Consider the following 17,763-nt stretch of genomic DNA (forward strand, 5'->3'; position numbering starts at 1 on the left):
TGGCTGTGTAAAGACAGAAGTAAGGATGGGAAGCGAGGAGATGATTAAACCTCTCTCTGTGTCTGAGAACATCTCATGCTGGAAAACTGTACAGTGCTTTATGCTCCATATTTTAAAAATAACTTTGAATCAAAGGTGATCTGAAGGCTGGAGAGCTCAGTAATTTAAAGAGGTCAACCTGTTTAATATATCAAAAAGCAGAATGAGACATGACTTGCTTGCAGTATCACTCCTTTCCTGGAGAAAAGTCTACCAAATATTCTGGCAGAGAATAACAGTCACTGGAGAGTGATTAATCACAGAAACAAACTACCTAGTGAAGTGCAAGATCCTCTCTCTTCTGGAGTCTTTGAATCACAACCAGAGGCCTGTCTGGAAGACAGTTCCTGGTCTGCAAAATCCTGAGGGCTGTGAGAGCAAATCAGAGGAAGAATTATCAAGCAGCTGATACTGGGCTGACTTTAGGTTTAACCCCTGTGTGCATTAGCCAGTACAAGCCAAAGGGTTAAATGTCTTCTGCATCATGTTGGTATCCAAGAGAGTCACTCCAGCCTCCTTTATCCTTACAGTGTTTTTGTCTCGGAGTCCGTGTTACACACAGTTGTGAAAAACCGTCTCATGAGATGTGACTCTGCTATGTTTGGAGAAGGACTGGTGAAAAAAATATCTTCAGCGTTTTGACAAGTTATTTGGATTCTGTGGTGGCGAAGAAAGGAACAACCTAGAATGAGCCTGTACAGCTCTACAGCTTTAAAGTGGGACAGTGAGCACAGAGGAAAGAAAGTGGATCTATAGCACACAGAGAATGGAGGTTTCTTTCTGCAAAGATCAGAGCAAGATCAGAAGAGAGGGATGATGCTAGGGGGTGGTTACAGCTAGGATCAGAAATCCCAAACATTCAGAAATAACAACACAGAACGTCTCCATGTCACAAGATTTATCTTAAAATTATGAAATGTCGTACAGACTTGCTTTCATCTGCACTCTTCGCCTCCTACTTTTGGCTCTTTCGGTTACATGAAAATCACATTTCACAGTTGCCCTGTGACCATAAAGATAGGTGTTTGCTTTGTGAGGAAAGCAAAAGCATGGAAGTTACTGACTCCAGGCGGCTGGAATTTAATTTCAACACCCAGCAGCCCAATCCGGGGATGAGGACACAGTTTTGCTAAGTTGGGGGATGCTACCCATAACTTTTGCTCTTGTGAAGGTGATGACCTTCTCATTCGGAGAGTACAGGATCTGAGTCATTCATAGGCCCTTCTGGTCTTTGCCCTTGATGCAGGATAAAGAAGGAGCAGACGAAAACATGGGGGCTCAGCACACAGGACATAGGACCTGGGGCCAAAGTGGAGAAGGAGACAGAGACAGACAGCATCATGCAGCTAGGATGCTCAGGCTGCCAGGCTTTATCTAACTAATAATGAAAGGCAGCAAGCATGTCAGAGAGTGTGAGAGAAACAGATCGATAGAGAGATAAAACTGAGATGGAAGGAGCTGGCAAGGGGGTGGGGAAGAGAGTAATAAAACACTACAAATCAGCAGGGTTACTTTTGAACCTGATTTGAATGCACTCTGCACTGGTGTAAGTGAAGACAGGAGGTGTGAGGCTATGGTGAATCAGGCCTAAATACAGAAACAGAGAGGGAAAAGCGGGGAGGAGACGGTGCTCTTGTCAATATTGCCCTGTAATCTGCCTTCACAGCTCTCATCCAACCTTACCTGCCCTGCTTCTCCTTTCATCCTGATATACAGAGAAGCCCAAATATTGCTGGCTCTAAGAATACAGACAGATAGACTTTCCTGCTTCCCTGGGTCATCAGGGTCTTCCTGAAGGAATGCCTGTTGGTTAAAATGTGTCTGGGTCACGTTTTACCTGACTTGAGCATAGCAAACTCTCCTTACTACCTTGTTCATTGAGGACCCACGGCAACTTCCAACAATGCCCTGAGCCACTGGGTGAGAGGCACCTTCCTAGGAGAGCTGATTGACTGTGCCCATGCTCAGTTACCAATGGAAGCTGATCAGAGAAGTTTCTTTGCTCAGCTTCAGATTTTTGAGGCAGAGGAGACTGTGACATCTCAAAGCTGAGATCATCAGAGCACATAAATGAAAACGTGCCCTACAGGAGCAGGACTGAGGGTTTGGGTGCCTTCCCCTCTCAGGGCACGTTTGCTTCCCCAGCCCAGCACTCAGAGCTGTTTTGCCCCTTATGCCTGGAATTAGCTTTAAGTGATGTCCACCTAATCTTTGTGGCATGATCATTAACATTAGAAGTTCAGTTTTCCACACTGACCATCGCTGTCCACACTGTTCCCTTCTTCTGTCAGTAGCCTCAGTGAGGAGACCAAGCACTAAAGGAGCCTTAGGGACTGAAGAGGATGACCCTGGGAAGGGGAAGTGACAATCCATATGGCTGTACAACTGAGCTTGGGAGACAGTGATCCAACTCCTCAAGGCAGCAACAGGCTGTATTTTCTAGCTCTGAAATTGTCTTTGGAGCAGAACTGTACCCCAAAGGAGCCTTCTCCATGACTCAACCACAGCAGCTGTGTGACAAGAACTAGAGTCAAAGCAAGAGAAGAGAGCTGTTGATACTGGCAAGTAAAACCTTAACAAACGTAGACTTTACCCAGATGAAGATTTCAAGATGTTACACTTATTTCAAGATGTTACGCTTACAGAAGTCTGGCAAAGCACAAGTCAACTGCCTTTAATATGTGCTAAACTGATCCAGATGAAGACCAAATCTCTTGCTGGCAATCACGTGCTGGAGTGCAAACTTGCCCGGATACCTCTACGATTTTAACTTGCTGAAACCATGCTACCTGCACAGACTGTATCAGGCTCCCATTGATTTGTTGCCTCTTTTTCTTTCATGGAAAATCATCGTGGATTTCTGAAGGAGCCAGCCATGAGGAAATTAGTGATGCACTGGAAACTCTTGGCCAAACAGCTTAATAGTGCTTATTGAAATGCATGCTGACTGCATTCCTCCCAGTCCCCCTCACAACTCACCTCTGCCTGCCATGTCATTTATACAAGATGAGAAGAGCTCTGAAGCTTTGGGTTTTTTTCCCAAAATGACCCCCACTTTTTATTCTCTCTCACCTGGCACAGGGATCCGTGCCCTCAACAGTGCCTCCTGACTGCATTGCTGTAACTCATACACCCACGAAGAGGTACTTAAGGTGCACTATAAACATTTCTATCCTTGTGGAGCATTTAAACTATCTTTTTATGGCCATACCCTGCCTGCATCAGGGATGCATTTCTTGACAAGTGCGATGGTTAATGATTCAGCAGATAGTAAAGTCATTTTTTGGTAAAAATTAATGCAGTAGGGGAGAGGAGGCATGCAAGGATTTAAGAAATGCACAGCTTAAATACATAAGTACGGTGCTTTGCAACATAGGATTTTTTACATTTACATATCCCCAAAACACAGCCCAAAATAGTGAGATCTTAATAGTGTGAAAGCAAAAATGAGAGCAATGTGTGGGCACACACAAGGTATTCCATGCACCTCTTTTAATTCTGGTGTGGTACTTACAGAATAGATCATTGAGATGTGAAAAACACCATGCCATATAGTAGTGCATCTGTTTTCTCACCAGTCATTTCAACATTAACCATAGAATCACAGAATGGTTTGGGTTGGAAGGGCCTTAAAAATCATCTTGTTCCCACCCCCTGCTGGGGGCAGGGAGCTCTGCTATTAGACCGTTTTGCTCAAAGCTCCATCAATCCTGGCCTTGAACATTTCCTGGTGTACGGATGAAGAGTAGATACTTGCCAGACGGGCAAGAGCCATAAATACGTGGATATTCATCTGGCATTGATTGCCGTGTTGGGACACATCTCACTGCGGCTGGGCAGCTTGGGGCAGTTTTGACAGAGGCTGGGTGGCGAACAATAAGGGAACGGTGAGCAGGCGCTGCTGGTGAGCAGGGCAGGGCATGAAAAAAGTGCAGAATGGAGTTGAGGGCTGGCTGGTGCCTGTGACCAGCAAGGCCAAGGCTGGGGACCAGCCGGTGGCCGCTGTCAGCCTGGGCGGAGGCTGCGCCCCAGGCAGACCGCAGCCCGGGCCGCCCGGGGGACATGAACGCTGCCGTGGCAGGGTGGCAAGGGCGGCCGGGAATGGCTGGGAATTGCCGGGAATAGCCTGGGACGGCCGGAGGATGCGGCGGACGGAAGGGATGGCCGCTGGGACGGACGAGACGCGGCCACGGCCGGCAGCGCTCAGCCCCGCCAGCGGGGGGCGCCCTGGCGGCGGGACTGCGCCGCCGCGCGGCGCCCGGCCCGGCCAATGGGGCAGCGGCGGGGGCGGGACGAGCCGCCGGCTCCGCCAATGGGCGGCGGGTGCGCGTCACACGCGGAAGCGGCCGCGGTGCGCCGGCGGTGTCGGGAGGGTGCGCGGGGCCGGCCGGGAGCGCCCGGGCCGGGGCTGCGGGGGGCGAGCGAGCGCGGCCGCGCCGGGCCGGGCCCCGCCATGGCGGCCGAGGGGAAGGTGACGGGGCAGAGCCAGGAGCAGTTCCTGCTGCTGGCCAAGGCGGCCCGCGGCGCCGCGCTCGCCAGCCTGATCCACCAGGTGCTGGAGGCCCCGGGCATCTACGTGTTCGGGGAGCTGCTGGACATGCCCGCCGTCCGCGAGGTGAGACCCGCCCGGCCCCGCGGCTCCGCCGGGCCCTGCCCGCGGCCCGGCGGCGCCGCCTGACCCTGTGTCCCCGCAGCTGGCCGACAGCGAGTTCTCCCCCGTGTTCCGCCTCCTCACCATCTTCGCCTACGGCACCTACGCGGACTACCTGGGTGAGGCCGGGCGTGGGGCCGGGCCCCAGCCCCCCGGGCCGGCGATGGGGATCCCGCGGGGCGGGAAACGCCCGGGGCGCAGAGGGCCTCCCTCCCCCGACGGCCCCCCATGCAGCCAGGGCTGAGACCCCGGCCTGACACACGTCTGGTTGTGGTTTGGGCCCCAGACTAGCGGGGTACCTGGCTGTAATTAACGGTGCCATTTGCCGCCTGCCAGAGAGCATCCTGACAGAGACGTTTTTGAAGGGCCAGGGGAAAGACTTAGGTGTCCATTGGGATGTGCAGACCCCCATAAATAAGGCATGGGACAGCTAGAGAGGCTGAGTTGAGGGTGGTGGGAGGAAAGGCTGCTCAGAAAAGGTCTTTTGAGCTGAGAATTGATGGGGATGGCTTGGCAAGACGAAGCACCACTTGGGGGATTGGTGTGCAGGCGTTTTAAGAGACGGGTGTGGTACAGATGCTTCTGTGTAGAACTGGGAAATGAGGCATAAATTGTAATATCCCATTCTTTTCCCTGACAACAGCTGAAGCAGCAAACCTCCCTCCCTTGACAGAGGCCCAGAAGAACAAACTGAGGCACCTGTCAGTCGTCACTCTGGCTGCCAAGATCAAGGTAGTGGCCCTGTTTTTCCTGAGTTCTCCTCCCACTGGGATTATCTCGTGCTCGTTACCATCATGTTTCCACAGTGCATCCCCTACTCAGTGCTGCTGGAGCAGTTACAGCTGAAGAACGTCCGGCAGCTGGAGGACCTGGTGATTGAGGCTGTGTATGCAGATGTGCTGCGAGGGAGCTTGGATCAGCGGAACCAGCGCCTGGAGGTGGATTACAGCATTGGGAGGGACATCCGGAGGGAGGAGCTTAGCACCATCACCCGCACATTGCAGGAGTGGTGAGGAGGAAGCCCCCACTACTAACACACAAAAAAGGTTGCAGGAGTGGCCGGGGCTTCCCTGGATCCTCTGTGTGTCACTAAGGGTGGGTGGTGTTGGGAGGTGACCTACTTGATCCCCTTTCCCATATGCCAACAGAAAGTAGTTTTCCAAAAGTAATTTCCCAGATTCCCCTGTTTGTGGCTGGTGGGGTGGCAGGGCCGCAGCAGCCTTTGTGCAGCACTGGCTGCTGGCAGGAGGCTTCCTCAGTGTTTATCTGGAGTTCTTAACCCAGCATGGCTTTGTCACCTGTCCCGCTCCCAGTTAATAACATAATTCCTTGCATTACTGTGTCAGACTCCTGCCCCTCTGTCTGCCCTGCCTGGCACAGCTGTCACCTCCCAGTGTTTTTGGCCTCTGGAGTTGAAATCTGCTGTCTTTCACGTTTTTCTCTATGCTGTGCCATTTCCCTGGCCTGTTCAGTTCTGGGTCTCCTCTCCAGGTGCCAGGGCTGCGAGGTTGTCCTGTCGGGCATCGAAGAGCAGGTCAGCCGGGCCAACCAGCACAAAGAGCAACAGCTGGCCCTGAAGCAGCAGATAGAGAGTGAGGTGAGTGGGTGCAGCAGGGAGCAGCCAGTGCCCCTCACCTTAAAACAGCTAGAACAAGTACCCTGTGGTTGTTACAGTCTTGCTGAAGAGAGGCATTGCCTTTTCCCTCGGCCAGGCCCCCCAGGGACTTGTGCCTGAAGAAGAGTCTTAAATCAGCTTAATACTCCTCTGCAGTGCAGGGGCCTGGACAGATGTTGGTTCTTTTGCTCGGTGTGAGCTTGCAGCTCTTAGCTCCAGGGTTTCCTTTAGAAACAAATTTTTAAAAAAAACCCGAAGTGAAACTAAAAAATCCTGTAGACAAAAAAAAAAAACCCTTTGGGAAATGCGTTAGTTCTTGCTTTGCTGCTCTTGCAGGTGGCAAACCTGAAGAAGACCATTAAAGTGACAACAGCAGCTGCTGCAGCAGCCACATCCCAAGACCCAGAGCAGCACCTCACGGAGCTCAGGGAGCCGGCCCCTGGCACCAACCAGCGCCAGGCGAGCAAGAAAACCTCCAAAGCCAAAGGGTGAGCAGTGTGGGCAGACAGAGAGTGTGTGTGTGTTGACATCAGTGCACTTCTCTGTGTGCACTTTGGAAGGAAGTGAGATAGGAGCCTGAGTGTCCACTCTGAATTTTTATTTTTATTTTTTTTCCCTGTGCCCACAGGCTCCGGGGCAGCGCGAAGATTTGGTCTAAATCAAACTAGTTGGATCTCCCTTCACAACTGGGAGGGTGAGAGGAAGAGATTTGGGGGATGGAGGGGTAGCAGGGGTCCCAAGTGTGATGCTTCTGAGTTCTTCTCTGAGATCAATCTTGCCAACTAACTCTCCTGCATGTTTGTTCTCTTTCCTATCTTCTTTGCCTACGTTCCAGGCAGTGTCTCCCTCCTTTTCATCACAGCATTTCACACTCTGAGCTTCAGGTTGTACGCGTCACTGTTTCCTCAACCGCTCAAGCCCCTGCTGCCACGGCCACGTGTTTCTCTCTTTCTCTCTCCCTGTCTTTTGACAGGTCAATTTCAGGAGCCATAAATGTGTGACAGTCACCTTGGCACCCCCAGGGCATCACAGAAGCTTGGAAAGAGGGTGCTGGTGCTCAGCAGTCGTTTTGGCTCTATGAGACCCCTGGGATACTTTGCTCCAGGACACCATCTTTGATTGTTTAATCTTTGTTTTGCTAGGTGGGAGGGTAGTTTTTGAAGGGATTCTTTTAAAAAATATATAAATATATTATAAATATATATAAAACAATAAAAATATAGATCTATGGACATATCTATACAAAGCTGTGCTCCTGTGGGTGGCATCTCTTTGCCTCGTACACCAATTCTGGAGGTACCAAAATAAGCTGTGGTACTAAGAGCCTCTGTCCCATTCTGGGGTGGAATATCCTCAAAATACTCAGTTCCCTTTTCAAAGGGTAGTGCCACGGTATCTGTTGGGATGAGAGTCCATAAAGCAGGATTAATCTTAAATATTATTTAAAGTGCTTTTTCTGTGATTGATTTGCCTCTGGACCCTTCAAAAGGTGATTTTCAGGTAGTCTCAGAGGAAGGTGCAGAGACTGAGGAAAAAGTCCTTACTTGTGTCAATACTGTGTGTCCTGTGATCCTGGAGAGAATGGAAAGTGATGTTGGGCCTTGCCTGACAGGTGAAGGTAACGGAGTCAATGCCCACATGTGGGAGTTCTCACAGTATAGATGCTGCACAAGCTGTTCTTGGGTGGTGGTGGTGTCTGGTTGGAAAAAAAAATCCAAATCAGTGAAAATTATTCCTTTGAGATGCCCAGGGAAAAAAACTAACTGGGATTCTTCAAAGGATGCCTCCTGGAGGCTGGCTTGGAGCCGAGTCAGACGGATGTCAGTGTCATACTGCCTCTCCACGACCTGTAGCTGATGTAAATGTAAATTGACACTGTGCCTCCCACCCCCGCTTGGTTCTGCGCCTTGTGCCAAGACTAAAATTTGATTCCCTGAACTTTCTGTGTGTGAGCAAACCACGGAAAAAATTATCCAGTGAAGGAAAGCTGGGAGCTTTGTCTCTATGGGGACTTGTTTGGTTCACTGGCTGGGGTGGGTTTTGTCCTGGGTCAGCTCTCTGTGCAGACAGGTGAGAGTTGGAGCTGAGGCAATGTACGTGTGAGCAAATCTTGTGAAGGGGGCGGGGAGGGGGGTGAGACTGCACCTGTTTTGGTGGTAGCAAGGTGCCATCTCAGATCTCAAACCCCACAAAATGCAGGTGGAATGCAATTTCCCTGCTTTGCTAATTCCAGGCTGCTGTAATGCAGCACTGTCAGTGGGAAAGCCCTGTCACCCGAACCCATGAACTCGTAAAACTTCCAAGCAGCTTTGTTTGTCCCTCTCTGTGTGGTCACAGGGCTGGGCATACCAGCTGGCTCTGCGGGGACAGGGATATGCCAGCTGTCCTGGGGTGATGGCTCTCACTGGCTGGGGTCTCCCAAGAGCTCAGGCAGCCCCACACCTTTCCCTCCTTCTGTGGCATGAGGCATCTAGCACTTTGGCTGTCATTGCCTGGCACAGAAGTGCCAAGTAGGAGAGTTTTGGTATGAAGTTGTCCAGATGGGAGACACAAACCTGGCTGCAGGAGCACGTGAGGGGATAGCTGGGCCAGGATTGTGTCGACCCACGTAGAGAGACCTGACGCATTTGCAGCCATAGGGAGTCTACCTGATGAATCCTGTTCTCCATAAGTTGTAGGGAGGGATTGTGACAAGGCTCCCAGCTTTCATTTAAATCACCTTGAGCCTTCCTCCCTCTGTGTCACATCACCTTCATCTGTCTCTGTCAGCGAGGAGAGGCCCTGCACTCGCTGCGTTTGCGATTGTCTGCAAGAAGCAGTTAACGTCCGTGTGTATCAGATCTTCACCTCCCTGGGAAGGGCTAGTCTGGGACCGAGGTGCCAACAGGGGAGGTGATACCTGTCAAGCACCTGCCAGATGTCTGGCACCTCACATCCTTGGAAAGATTTGCTGCTTGCAAAACCATTGGGGTGTGAGGAGAAAGAGCGAGGAGAACAGGCTTGGGATGGAGCTGAGCAGCCGGACAAAGCATGTGTCCTAACAGCCACTGGCTGAGGTCCAGCGGGAGCTGGGCTGGAGCGGTGTCACCTCCAGGGAGAGCTGAAGTTACCAATAATGGAGGAGGAGGATATTTGTGTCCCACAAGAACCTGCTGCTGCTTAGCCAGAGCAGCTGTAACAGCTCTTTGCCCCGAGTGTCTCAGCTCCTCTCTGGTCTGTTGGGCTTTGCTATCTTTAACAAAACTGTGGCTATTAGACACAAAGTGTCTGTTTAAATGCCCTGAATCCACAGTTTAAATCCAGATCGCAGATCTCAGGAGTGGAGCTGGAAGCCAGCACTGAGAGTTCCAGGCTGGTCGCATGTGATAGCGCTCGTGTGACGCCCTGCGCAGCAAAGGCCAGGCAGAGCAGTGCCTGAGCACTGTGCCAAGCACAGCCATCGGCCTTGGAAGCACAAAACCCCCACACGGGTGACAGCAGCCAGAGCGTGAACCAGCGTGGGTCTGGGGGGGCTTGCCACTCCAGTCCCTGGCTGTGCTGAAGCCCCAGACTCAGACGCCCACGGCTCAGTCACAGTTGGCACAAGCCCGGCTGTGTCCTTCTGCCGCAACTTTGTTACGTGGCATCCTGCTCACCCCATCTCCCAGGGTCAGCTCATCTCTCTGGTAGCAGCATCTGCCAAGCACAGCCATACACAGGCCTTGCTCCCCCTTCCCATTTGCCTGTGTCCCCCTCTCAAGGATGGCTGTGTTATTGATTTTAGGAGAGTTTGGGATTAAACAGAGCTCTGAAAGTCTTCCATTTTGTTTACTTTTCAAAAGGAGCACCTTTTAAGACCTCCATTAAGAAAAGGAAAGCTGGAGGTAGCACATAAAATTACTTCAGACCTTTGGTAGGACTGAAAAATAAATGAGAGGGTTGCAGTGCAGAATGAAAGTATTGCTGCAAATTGCCTTGCTGGATGGCAAACAGAGGGCAGGAGCATAGGTTTGCCTTTGCCCTTCACCTGAAAACCACGCTTTTTATTTTTCTGCTCATTTCAGCCGTGACTCTGAATTTCAGTCAGAGAAGATGTGAAGATTAATTAATTAGTTAACATTTATAGATCACTTTGAAGATGGCAAGAGTGAGGTAAGTACTGAGCATTATTGTAAGTTTTCATTTTTAAATGTCTTTATGTTTTAACCCATTTTTTTCCAAAGAAAAGACTGAGAAAACAGACCCTGAGTAGAGAACAGAAATACCTGGACACGCTAAGCCCTGCAAAGGAATCAGGTTTAGGGGACTGTGGAAGAGAGGGCACAGAGAAATGTCTATCCCAGCATGAGGAGGAGGAGATCTGTCATCCCCAGCACAGAAAGTCTAACAGCTTTTGTGCAGTGATTCATTGCAACCCCCTCTTTGGGTATCTACCCAGGGCTTTCACGTGTGGGTTCAGAGAAGGGAGGAGGTAGGACAGGACCTGAATTGCTCTGTCACAATGTCCAACTTTTGCCCGCCACCTCCAGCTGCCCTGTGCCAAGAGGTAACCAGGGATTCTTATTAGGCATTTGGGTTAATTATGGTAATTATTGCATTCCTGGGGCACAATTTCTTCTGGGGAGCTTGCTGCTCCCTTCTTGAAGGTGGTGGAGGTGTTGGGCACCTGCTGCCAGCAGCTTGGCCCCTGCCATGGTGCCCATTCGTACCTGGTGAGTGGGGAGAAGTGTCACAGCCAGGCAGACGCCCTGCAGGACTTCTCTAAGGTTCTCCCCATCCTCCACTGCTCTCTGCCGAGGTACCTCTGGAGTCAGAGGTAGTCTTTGTGTGCTCAAAGGGAGTCAACATTTTGTTTACTGGGGTTTCTGAGGCTGCCCTTGCCTGTGGTCTCCAGAGGAGACCTTTGGCAGGGTGGTTTGTCTCCTGAAGAATGGATGGGCTGGTGTGTATCCAAGTGCTGTTACACATTACCAAGCCCCCTTTGCACAAGTGGTGCTGGCTCGGGGGCACATCTCTCGACAGCAGGTTTCCTCAGGCCTGTCTGGGGGCAGCAGGGAGGGTGGCAGCCCTGCCCAGCAGCAGGACATGTGCCCCTCACCTCCATCCTCCTGTGAGCTCCCAGTGCCAGCTGAGGAGTGGTGCTGCAGCATCCCATGGGAACGCTGCAGAGGCCGTGGTGATGCCAGCCAGATTGCAGGGTGATCATGCAGCTGTGTGGTCCCCCAGAGCTCCGTGCAGGGATGCCTTGCCTCTGCTCCAGCAGCGCAGTGGCTCAGTGCTCCCCTGAAGGCCCTTTGTGCCGGGTGGGTGCCCGCAGTCTGGTGTGCTGGGAGAGCTGACACGAGTGATGTGTGTCCCCCTCTGCTCCCCGTGGGGCTGTACCTCTGCACAAAGACCCCCTGACAACAGCAGCCACTGAGGGCTGTGCCTGCTGCCTGCCACAGCTGGACCATTCCTTCCTGGAATGAGGCCCCGGCTCTGCAGGATTCTGATACAGAGCAAGGTAGAGTAGTCAGAAGAATCTCACAGTTCATGTCAGCTGCTGCAAATGCATCTCTCAGATCACTGACATCCTTCTTGTCTCCTTTTTATGCCCTGGAATAGCTGCTCATTTTGCTTCTGTGACCCCTTTCCCTTTTTGCCATCCTCTCCATGGGAGTCTGTCTGTGTTCCCATTTGCAGGGCTCTTCTACCCTCATCCCTTTTCCTATTACTAGTCACTGCTTAGCTGAAATACTCATATAAAAACCACCTGTTTTTTTCTACTGGTTCCACATGTGCCCCATCTTTTGGGTGTTTTTCTCTCATCTTCTGCAGTTTTCCAGGAACATCCCTCTTGGTCCAGTGTGGAACTAGGCTGGACTATTGTCTGCCTCCTCTGCTGGTGGCAGGCTCTTCCACTGCCAAGGAAAGGAGTTCATTTGCAAAAATTCTTTGTGCAGTGTGCACAAAGAATTGTGATGAATTCAATAGGCAGCAAAATGTCAGCTGGATTCGAGAGCCGTGACCCTTTTACGGTAACAGGAATGTTCAGAATTCCTGTAGCACTTGTGCACGTGTGAAAAGCAACCCTGCATCCTCCTGTTCTGAGAACAAGTAAAGCCCCAGCCCCTTCAGATCAGGAGAAAATGTTTCTGGGGAGGCTTTGCCTGCATCTGCCTCTGAAGCATTTAGCACTGTTTTCAGGTGTGGGCAGATGGATGATCTCTTTGGTGGGAGCAAAAGCAAGGAGGCTCCTGTTGATCAAGTGTGATCTCTTACCACTGTGGTCTCGTAACCCCTTGCAAAACCTTCTCAAGTGCCAACCCCAAACTGGTTAATTTCATTGTCCCCACTAGTCCCCTTGGCAGGCTGCCCCAGAACCCAACTGCTGTGCGGTTAAAGTTTTTTCATTTCCAGCTTAAATGAATTCACAGCTAGTTTACATTCTCTTGTGCCTGTGCCAGTGTGGCTCCAGCTGAAGCTGTACTTCCTCCCTGGTGTTTATTTCCCTTGAGTACAGACTTCACGTTGCTGAACTAACCAAATCAGCCCCCTCGTGCACCGTGAGCTCTCCATACTCTCTTACTTGCTCTTCAAATAGAGTGCAAAATGCTCTCTTACCTGCACTTCAAATTAAGCTTTCTTGGCTAGAAATGAGCACAGTTTTCTTCCACAGGTGAAGTCTGAGCAGCATCTCGCACAGGCACAGTAGCACACACCTATAGCTACCGGAAATGCCTCCCGGCTTGCATGTCTTCTCCTCTGGTCATCAAGAGTATTTCTTCTTTTCTGATGGTTATAATCAAAGAAGCTTCAGTTTATAGCTAAAATCTTGATTTTTAGGTCCTATGCACCTTTTCCCTTTCACTTTGTGCTACAAACTTTAGCCCTTTTGCTCTTACTGACACCTTTGGGGCCACCTACATCCTCCTGGGTGATACCTGCATCCAATTTGGCAATGTTGATGGGTTTTATTTATTTACTCACGCATTTATCTTTTGCAATCTTTGTTCTCCTTTTCTCTCACTAGTAAGGGATGGATATTGTGAGGCTAGGATGTAATATTCCAGTTTACCTCTGGACATTACATCACCAGCAGTTGAAGATAGGTAGCGTCTGTTCTACTCCCTTTCCTTTTATTACTTTTTTCCCTCCACGCTAAGTTTGCATTAAGTGCCCTCAGGATTTAAAAAGCCATCCAGATGCGAGGAGATAGTGGAAATAATAATAACTGAAGTGAAGTTTCCCCATGAGAACAGTTTCTGAAGTGTTGTCTTTAAAAAGGAAAATTCCCAGGAGGAAAAAAACCCAGTTACATTTAAGACAGAGCTGAAAAATAAAATCAAGACCATTTTTTAGAATGTTATGAAAAGTAAAAAAATATTGCAAATCGAACAAGTCAACTTTAACTTATACCCTGTATTGAGGTCCATTTAAAATCCTTTTGTTCTCCAGCACTGGAGCCAATGCCTGTAGGATTTTACACTCCAACCCCATGGCAGTGCATGTTTGCTTCCCAAACAAGCCATTGTGCCCAGAGAGAGCTCTGTTTCCTGCAGTTCTTTGTGGTCCCACCTGCTTTGAAGCCCTTGTCAAGTCACAAGGTCTCTTCTTTCCCTTCCCACCTTTCCCTTCAGTCTAGGCCTGTGCCAGTCTGTTTCCCTCTCCTGCCGATAGATTTTTGAAGCCCAGAGAGAATGGTATAATCACATCGCTTGGCTTCTCAAGTATCCAAGAACTCCCTCACCCCATTCCCGTGCCCACTCCGCAAATTCTTTTTGGGACACCCCATGGGGTTTGGGGTAGGGAGAGCTGGGAAACAGAGGTGTGCTCTACTGCTCTCACACAAGGTCTGCATTCATTCCCAGCTCCACCGTGAGGTCGCTGCAGGTTTTCTGCTGGGTTGAAGAGCCCTCTACTGTCAGAAGCCTTGTTCCCATTTAGGTAATGGTAGCCTGTGCTCCAGTGGAGTGAGCTCAGATGCGGAAGTCTTGAGTTCTTGTTATCCTGTAGTGCTAGGCAGTGTTTCCAGGCTTCAAGCCATCCTTGTTTCCCTCTTCTTGAGTCTTCTTTGGTGTCCTTTTTAGTGTCTGATACCCACATTTCCCACAACTGGCTCACTACTGTGAAATACCAAATTATTCAGAGGGATGGAGCACCCCTCCTACAAGGAAAGGCTGAGAGAATTGAAGAGAACGGGGATTGTTCAGCCTGGAGAAGAGAAGGCTTTGGGGTGACCTAAATGCAGCCTTCCAGTACCCAAAGAGAGCCTACAAGAAAGATGGAGAAAGACTATTTACAAGAGCGTGTAGTGACAGGAGAAGGCAGATGGCTTCAAACTGAAAGAGAGCAGGTTTCTGCTGGATATTAGGATGAAATTCTTTATTGTGACGTTGGTAAGCCACTGGCACAGATTGCCCAGAGAAGTTGTGGATGCCCCATCCCTGGTAGTGTTCAAGGCCAGGTTGGATGGGGCTCTGAGTGACCTGGTTGAGTGGAAGGTGTCCCTGCCCATGGCGGGGGGGTTGGAACTGGATGATCTGTAAGGTCTCTTTCAACCCAAACCATTCTGTGATCCTTCAGAGGGGAGAAGTTTTACCTCTGTTCTTGGAGAAGACAGGCTAATGCATCCCAGTGTAACCCCTCTGCACAGATGAAGAATTATGCAAGTACCATTCATTTCCTTGATTGTCTTCCAATCCCAATTCCTTTTGGAGTCCTCCATCTTGAAAGAGCACAGACTATGTTTACGTCCCTGGATGAATGTCTTTTCTGCATTCAGTGCGGCCAAAAATACCTACTGTTTATAAATAAACACACACCAATAGTTACTGACTGTTCAGTATATCTCATCTTTTTCCAACATTTATTACTTTCATTGTTCTTTGTATCCTCTAAAAGCTTCATCAGCACTGGCTTAATACCTTCTTTCAGATCATTAATCAAGTTTCTAATGAGCATTAGTTTCGGAACAACATCCTACTGGAAATAATTTCATATTCTACAGTCTCTTTTCCCCCTCATTACTTGAAATCTATCAGTGAACAAAAATTTATAATATTGGCCCTTTTGTTGATTTAATAATTACTAACTTATTTTACATCAGAACATAGTCTTGGATGGCCAGATAAAATGCCTCATGCTGGTATAACCTCTGACTCTGGGTTGCTGTAGTGCCTTCATTAACCCAACCCATAATTTAATCAGAAATTGTCACAGTTGCTGGACAGGAACAATTTTGAGAAGTGAGGTCACATATTATAAGCACTGACACACAAATATTTATTTTTAAATTTAATGCATTTTTCATCTCTTATCTTGATTTAATGTCAGCTTACCTGGTTTACAGGTGTGGATATCATCTAATTTTTTATTTGAAAGTATTGGCACAAGGCTAACTTTCACAAATTTCTTTCTCCCCAGTATTCTACAATTCCCTCAGTATTTTACAATGCTTCAAAAAGTACAGTGAAAGATGCACAGACCTTCAGGGCTACCCACAAAAACATTTAAGGGCAAAGTTCCCACTAGCCCTAATGGGTTTTATTTTCATGATATATTTTCAATTATGGAAAACTGAATATACAACAAACAAAACCACCTAAGTTTCTGATTTATTCTGGTGCATTCTCATCCAAGGTTATGCTATCCATCTTCCTACCAGTGTTTCTAGCCTCTCTCCACCTCATTCTACCCATCTCCCCTTACGTCTGTCTCTTGAAAGCATCAGGCCCCTCTGTCTCATTTCAGGTGCCCTACTTGCTCCTTAGGAAGATCCAGTAGTACCTCTGAACTGCACTGATTTGGTGCTTCAATTAGTCCAATTTGAAGGTGACAGCTGTGGGAGAAGGAGCAAGAAGGGATTTTGTCTCCCTTGGATGGATAAGGATGACTTGGAACCATGCCCTGCACATCTGAAATAAGCAGTTTGATTTTCATATTGGGAACATCCAACCTTCTCTTTCTCCATCTTGCTGGCACAGCTCTCATGGACATTTCAGAAATGGAAGAGTCTCATCCCAGCCTTTCCTGTGCCTGGATACAGGAGGTGGACTGCTTTTACGGGGAAACCATTTCACTTGAAACTGTAACTAATAGGAAAAAATTAACCCGGGTAGGTGTGTCCCCTTCCTTGGAAAAACCCCTCCTCCTTTCTGAAGTCAGAAGTTAATGTATCCTGTCAGCCTTGGGACAAGCAAAGGGGTCGCCATCTCAATATACTTCTCCTGTTTCATGGTTTGGGATGTCTAAAACACTCTCCTGGCCTCCTGTCTTAACACAAAGTTCTCCTCTCACTGAACTTCTTTTCCATATTCCTAGACCACCAGTGCCTTGCTGCCCCTGGAGAAGGCCAAGACCTTGGGAATGATGTGCAGCAGCTAGCAAGGCTCAGGCAGCCAGGTAAATCACCCTCCCACTGCAGAGTGGAAGAGCACGCAAGGGTCCTACCTAACTAAATCCGTAAGCAGGACAGCACCCAACAGGGAGCAGAGGCTGAATCCAGATAAAAGGATTTGGGATTAGATCAAGATTAGGAAATCCATGCCCAAAGAGGAATGGATCCTCACAATCAAAGGTCAATGTTAATCCCCACCACCCCCATGGCCACCTTCTTGTTCTCCATCTCAGACATCACCTCCACACCGGCCCAGGACCCAGCAGCTGGTTACTGCCACTGTCTCCATGCTGTGGGCACCCCTCCGAGCTCAGCTGGTTCTTTGCTGGATCAAAACACCAGGTGCCACATCGTGCACTGGCTTGAGGGTGCCAGAGATGAGGGCTGCTGTTATTGCAGTCCCTTCTCTCTCAGTCTGGCAATCCCAAGATGATTTCCACGAAACCTCTCCCAAGCCCTGCTCCTCCTTCGGCTTTGCTCTCTTCAGGGCCTGTCTTGAGTATGACACCTCCAGAAAGTCACTCCACTGCCAGGGACAGCAGTCTTTGAAGTCTCTTCCAAACCAAACTATTCTATGACTCCTACTGGGGTTTGCCATGGGACGAAACAGCACGGGGAAGTGGGGACAGAGCTTGCCACCAGCCAAAGCTCTGTTCTGCACTTCCTTGAAGGGTGGAACACGCACAAACTCTGCCCTGAGCTTCCAGAGGGTGGATGCTGCAAACTTTTTTCAGGGCAGGACAGTCAGTCCCCAGCAAGGTGTCTCTCTCTGTCAGTGCCCACATGTACAACAGAGGGATACACAGCAAGATCCCAGTGCACCACTTCCAAGTGTAAGTCATGAATTGATTTCCTGCCTTCTGTTCCAAATAAAGTGATGAAAAGGTTTGTGTTAAGGGTGTGTACCAGAGCAGGAAAATGGCCAAGAACCCAGGAGATCTTCCCTGGTCCTGTATTCCTAATGCCTCTCAAGTTAAGAAAAGGTCATTCATAATGTCATCCTCAGTCGCAGTGATATAATAAGAAAATAATGGAAGTATTCCCTGTCTGTGCAGGAACCCCAGAGGCCCAATTCAGGGCTACACAGCTCACCAGGCAGCA

At 49.5% G+C, this 17,763-nt stretch overlaps 1 protein-coding gene across 2 annotated transcripts; it reads left to right on the plus strand.

Moving 5' to 3' along the window:
* The first annotated feature begins 4,411 nt into the window (after window positions 1–4,411).
* COPS7A (COP9 signalosome subunit 7A) lies at window positions 4,412–7,753 on the plus strand. 2 transcript variants are annotated; one of them, XM_032098779.1, is made up of 8 exons: window positions 4,412–4,654; window positions 4,734–4,809; window positions 5,334–5,422; window positions 5,497–5,699; window positions 6,182–6,287; window positions 6,642–6,793; window positions 6,934–6,999; window positions 7,141–7,753. In XM_032098779.1, exons 1-7 carry the CDS (start codon window positions 4,493–4,495, stop codon window positions 6,971–6,973), a joined length of 828 nt encoding a protein of 275 aa, XP_031954670.1. In that variant the 5' UTR covers window positions 4,412–4,492; the 3' UTR covers window positions 6,974–6,999; window positions 7,141–7,753. The 2 variants fall into 2 exon arrangements, with proteins under 2 accessions (XP_031954670.1, XP_031954671.1); XM_032098780.1 differs by having other exon boundaries at window positions 7,279–7,753.
* The last annotated feature ends 10,010 nt before the right edge of the window (window positions 7,754–17,763 follow it).

This window comes from Corvus moneduloides, chromosome 2 (assembly GCF_009650955.1).
Source record: "Corvus moneduloides isolate bCorMon1 chromosome 2, bCorMon1.pri, whole genome shotgun sequence".
Lineage (NCBI taxonomy): Eukaryota > Metazoa > Chordata > Aves > Passeriformes > Corvidae > Corvus > Corvus moneduloides.

Excerpts from the sequence above, each read along its gene's own strand:
- COPS7A (XM_032098779.1), top strand. The coding sequence starts at position 4,493 with ATGGCGGCCGAGGGGAAGGTGACGGGGCAGAGCCAGGAGCAGTTCCTG. Across the intron at positions 4,655-4,733 it reads ACATGCCCGCCGTCCGCGAG|CTGGCCGACAGCGAGTTCTC; the intron begins GTGAGACCCGCC and ends GTGTCCCCGCAG. Across the intron at positions 4,810-5,333 it reads CACCTACGCGGACTACCTGG|CTGAAGCAGCAAACCTCCCT; the intron begins GTGAGGCCGGGC and ends CCCTGACAACAG.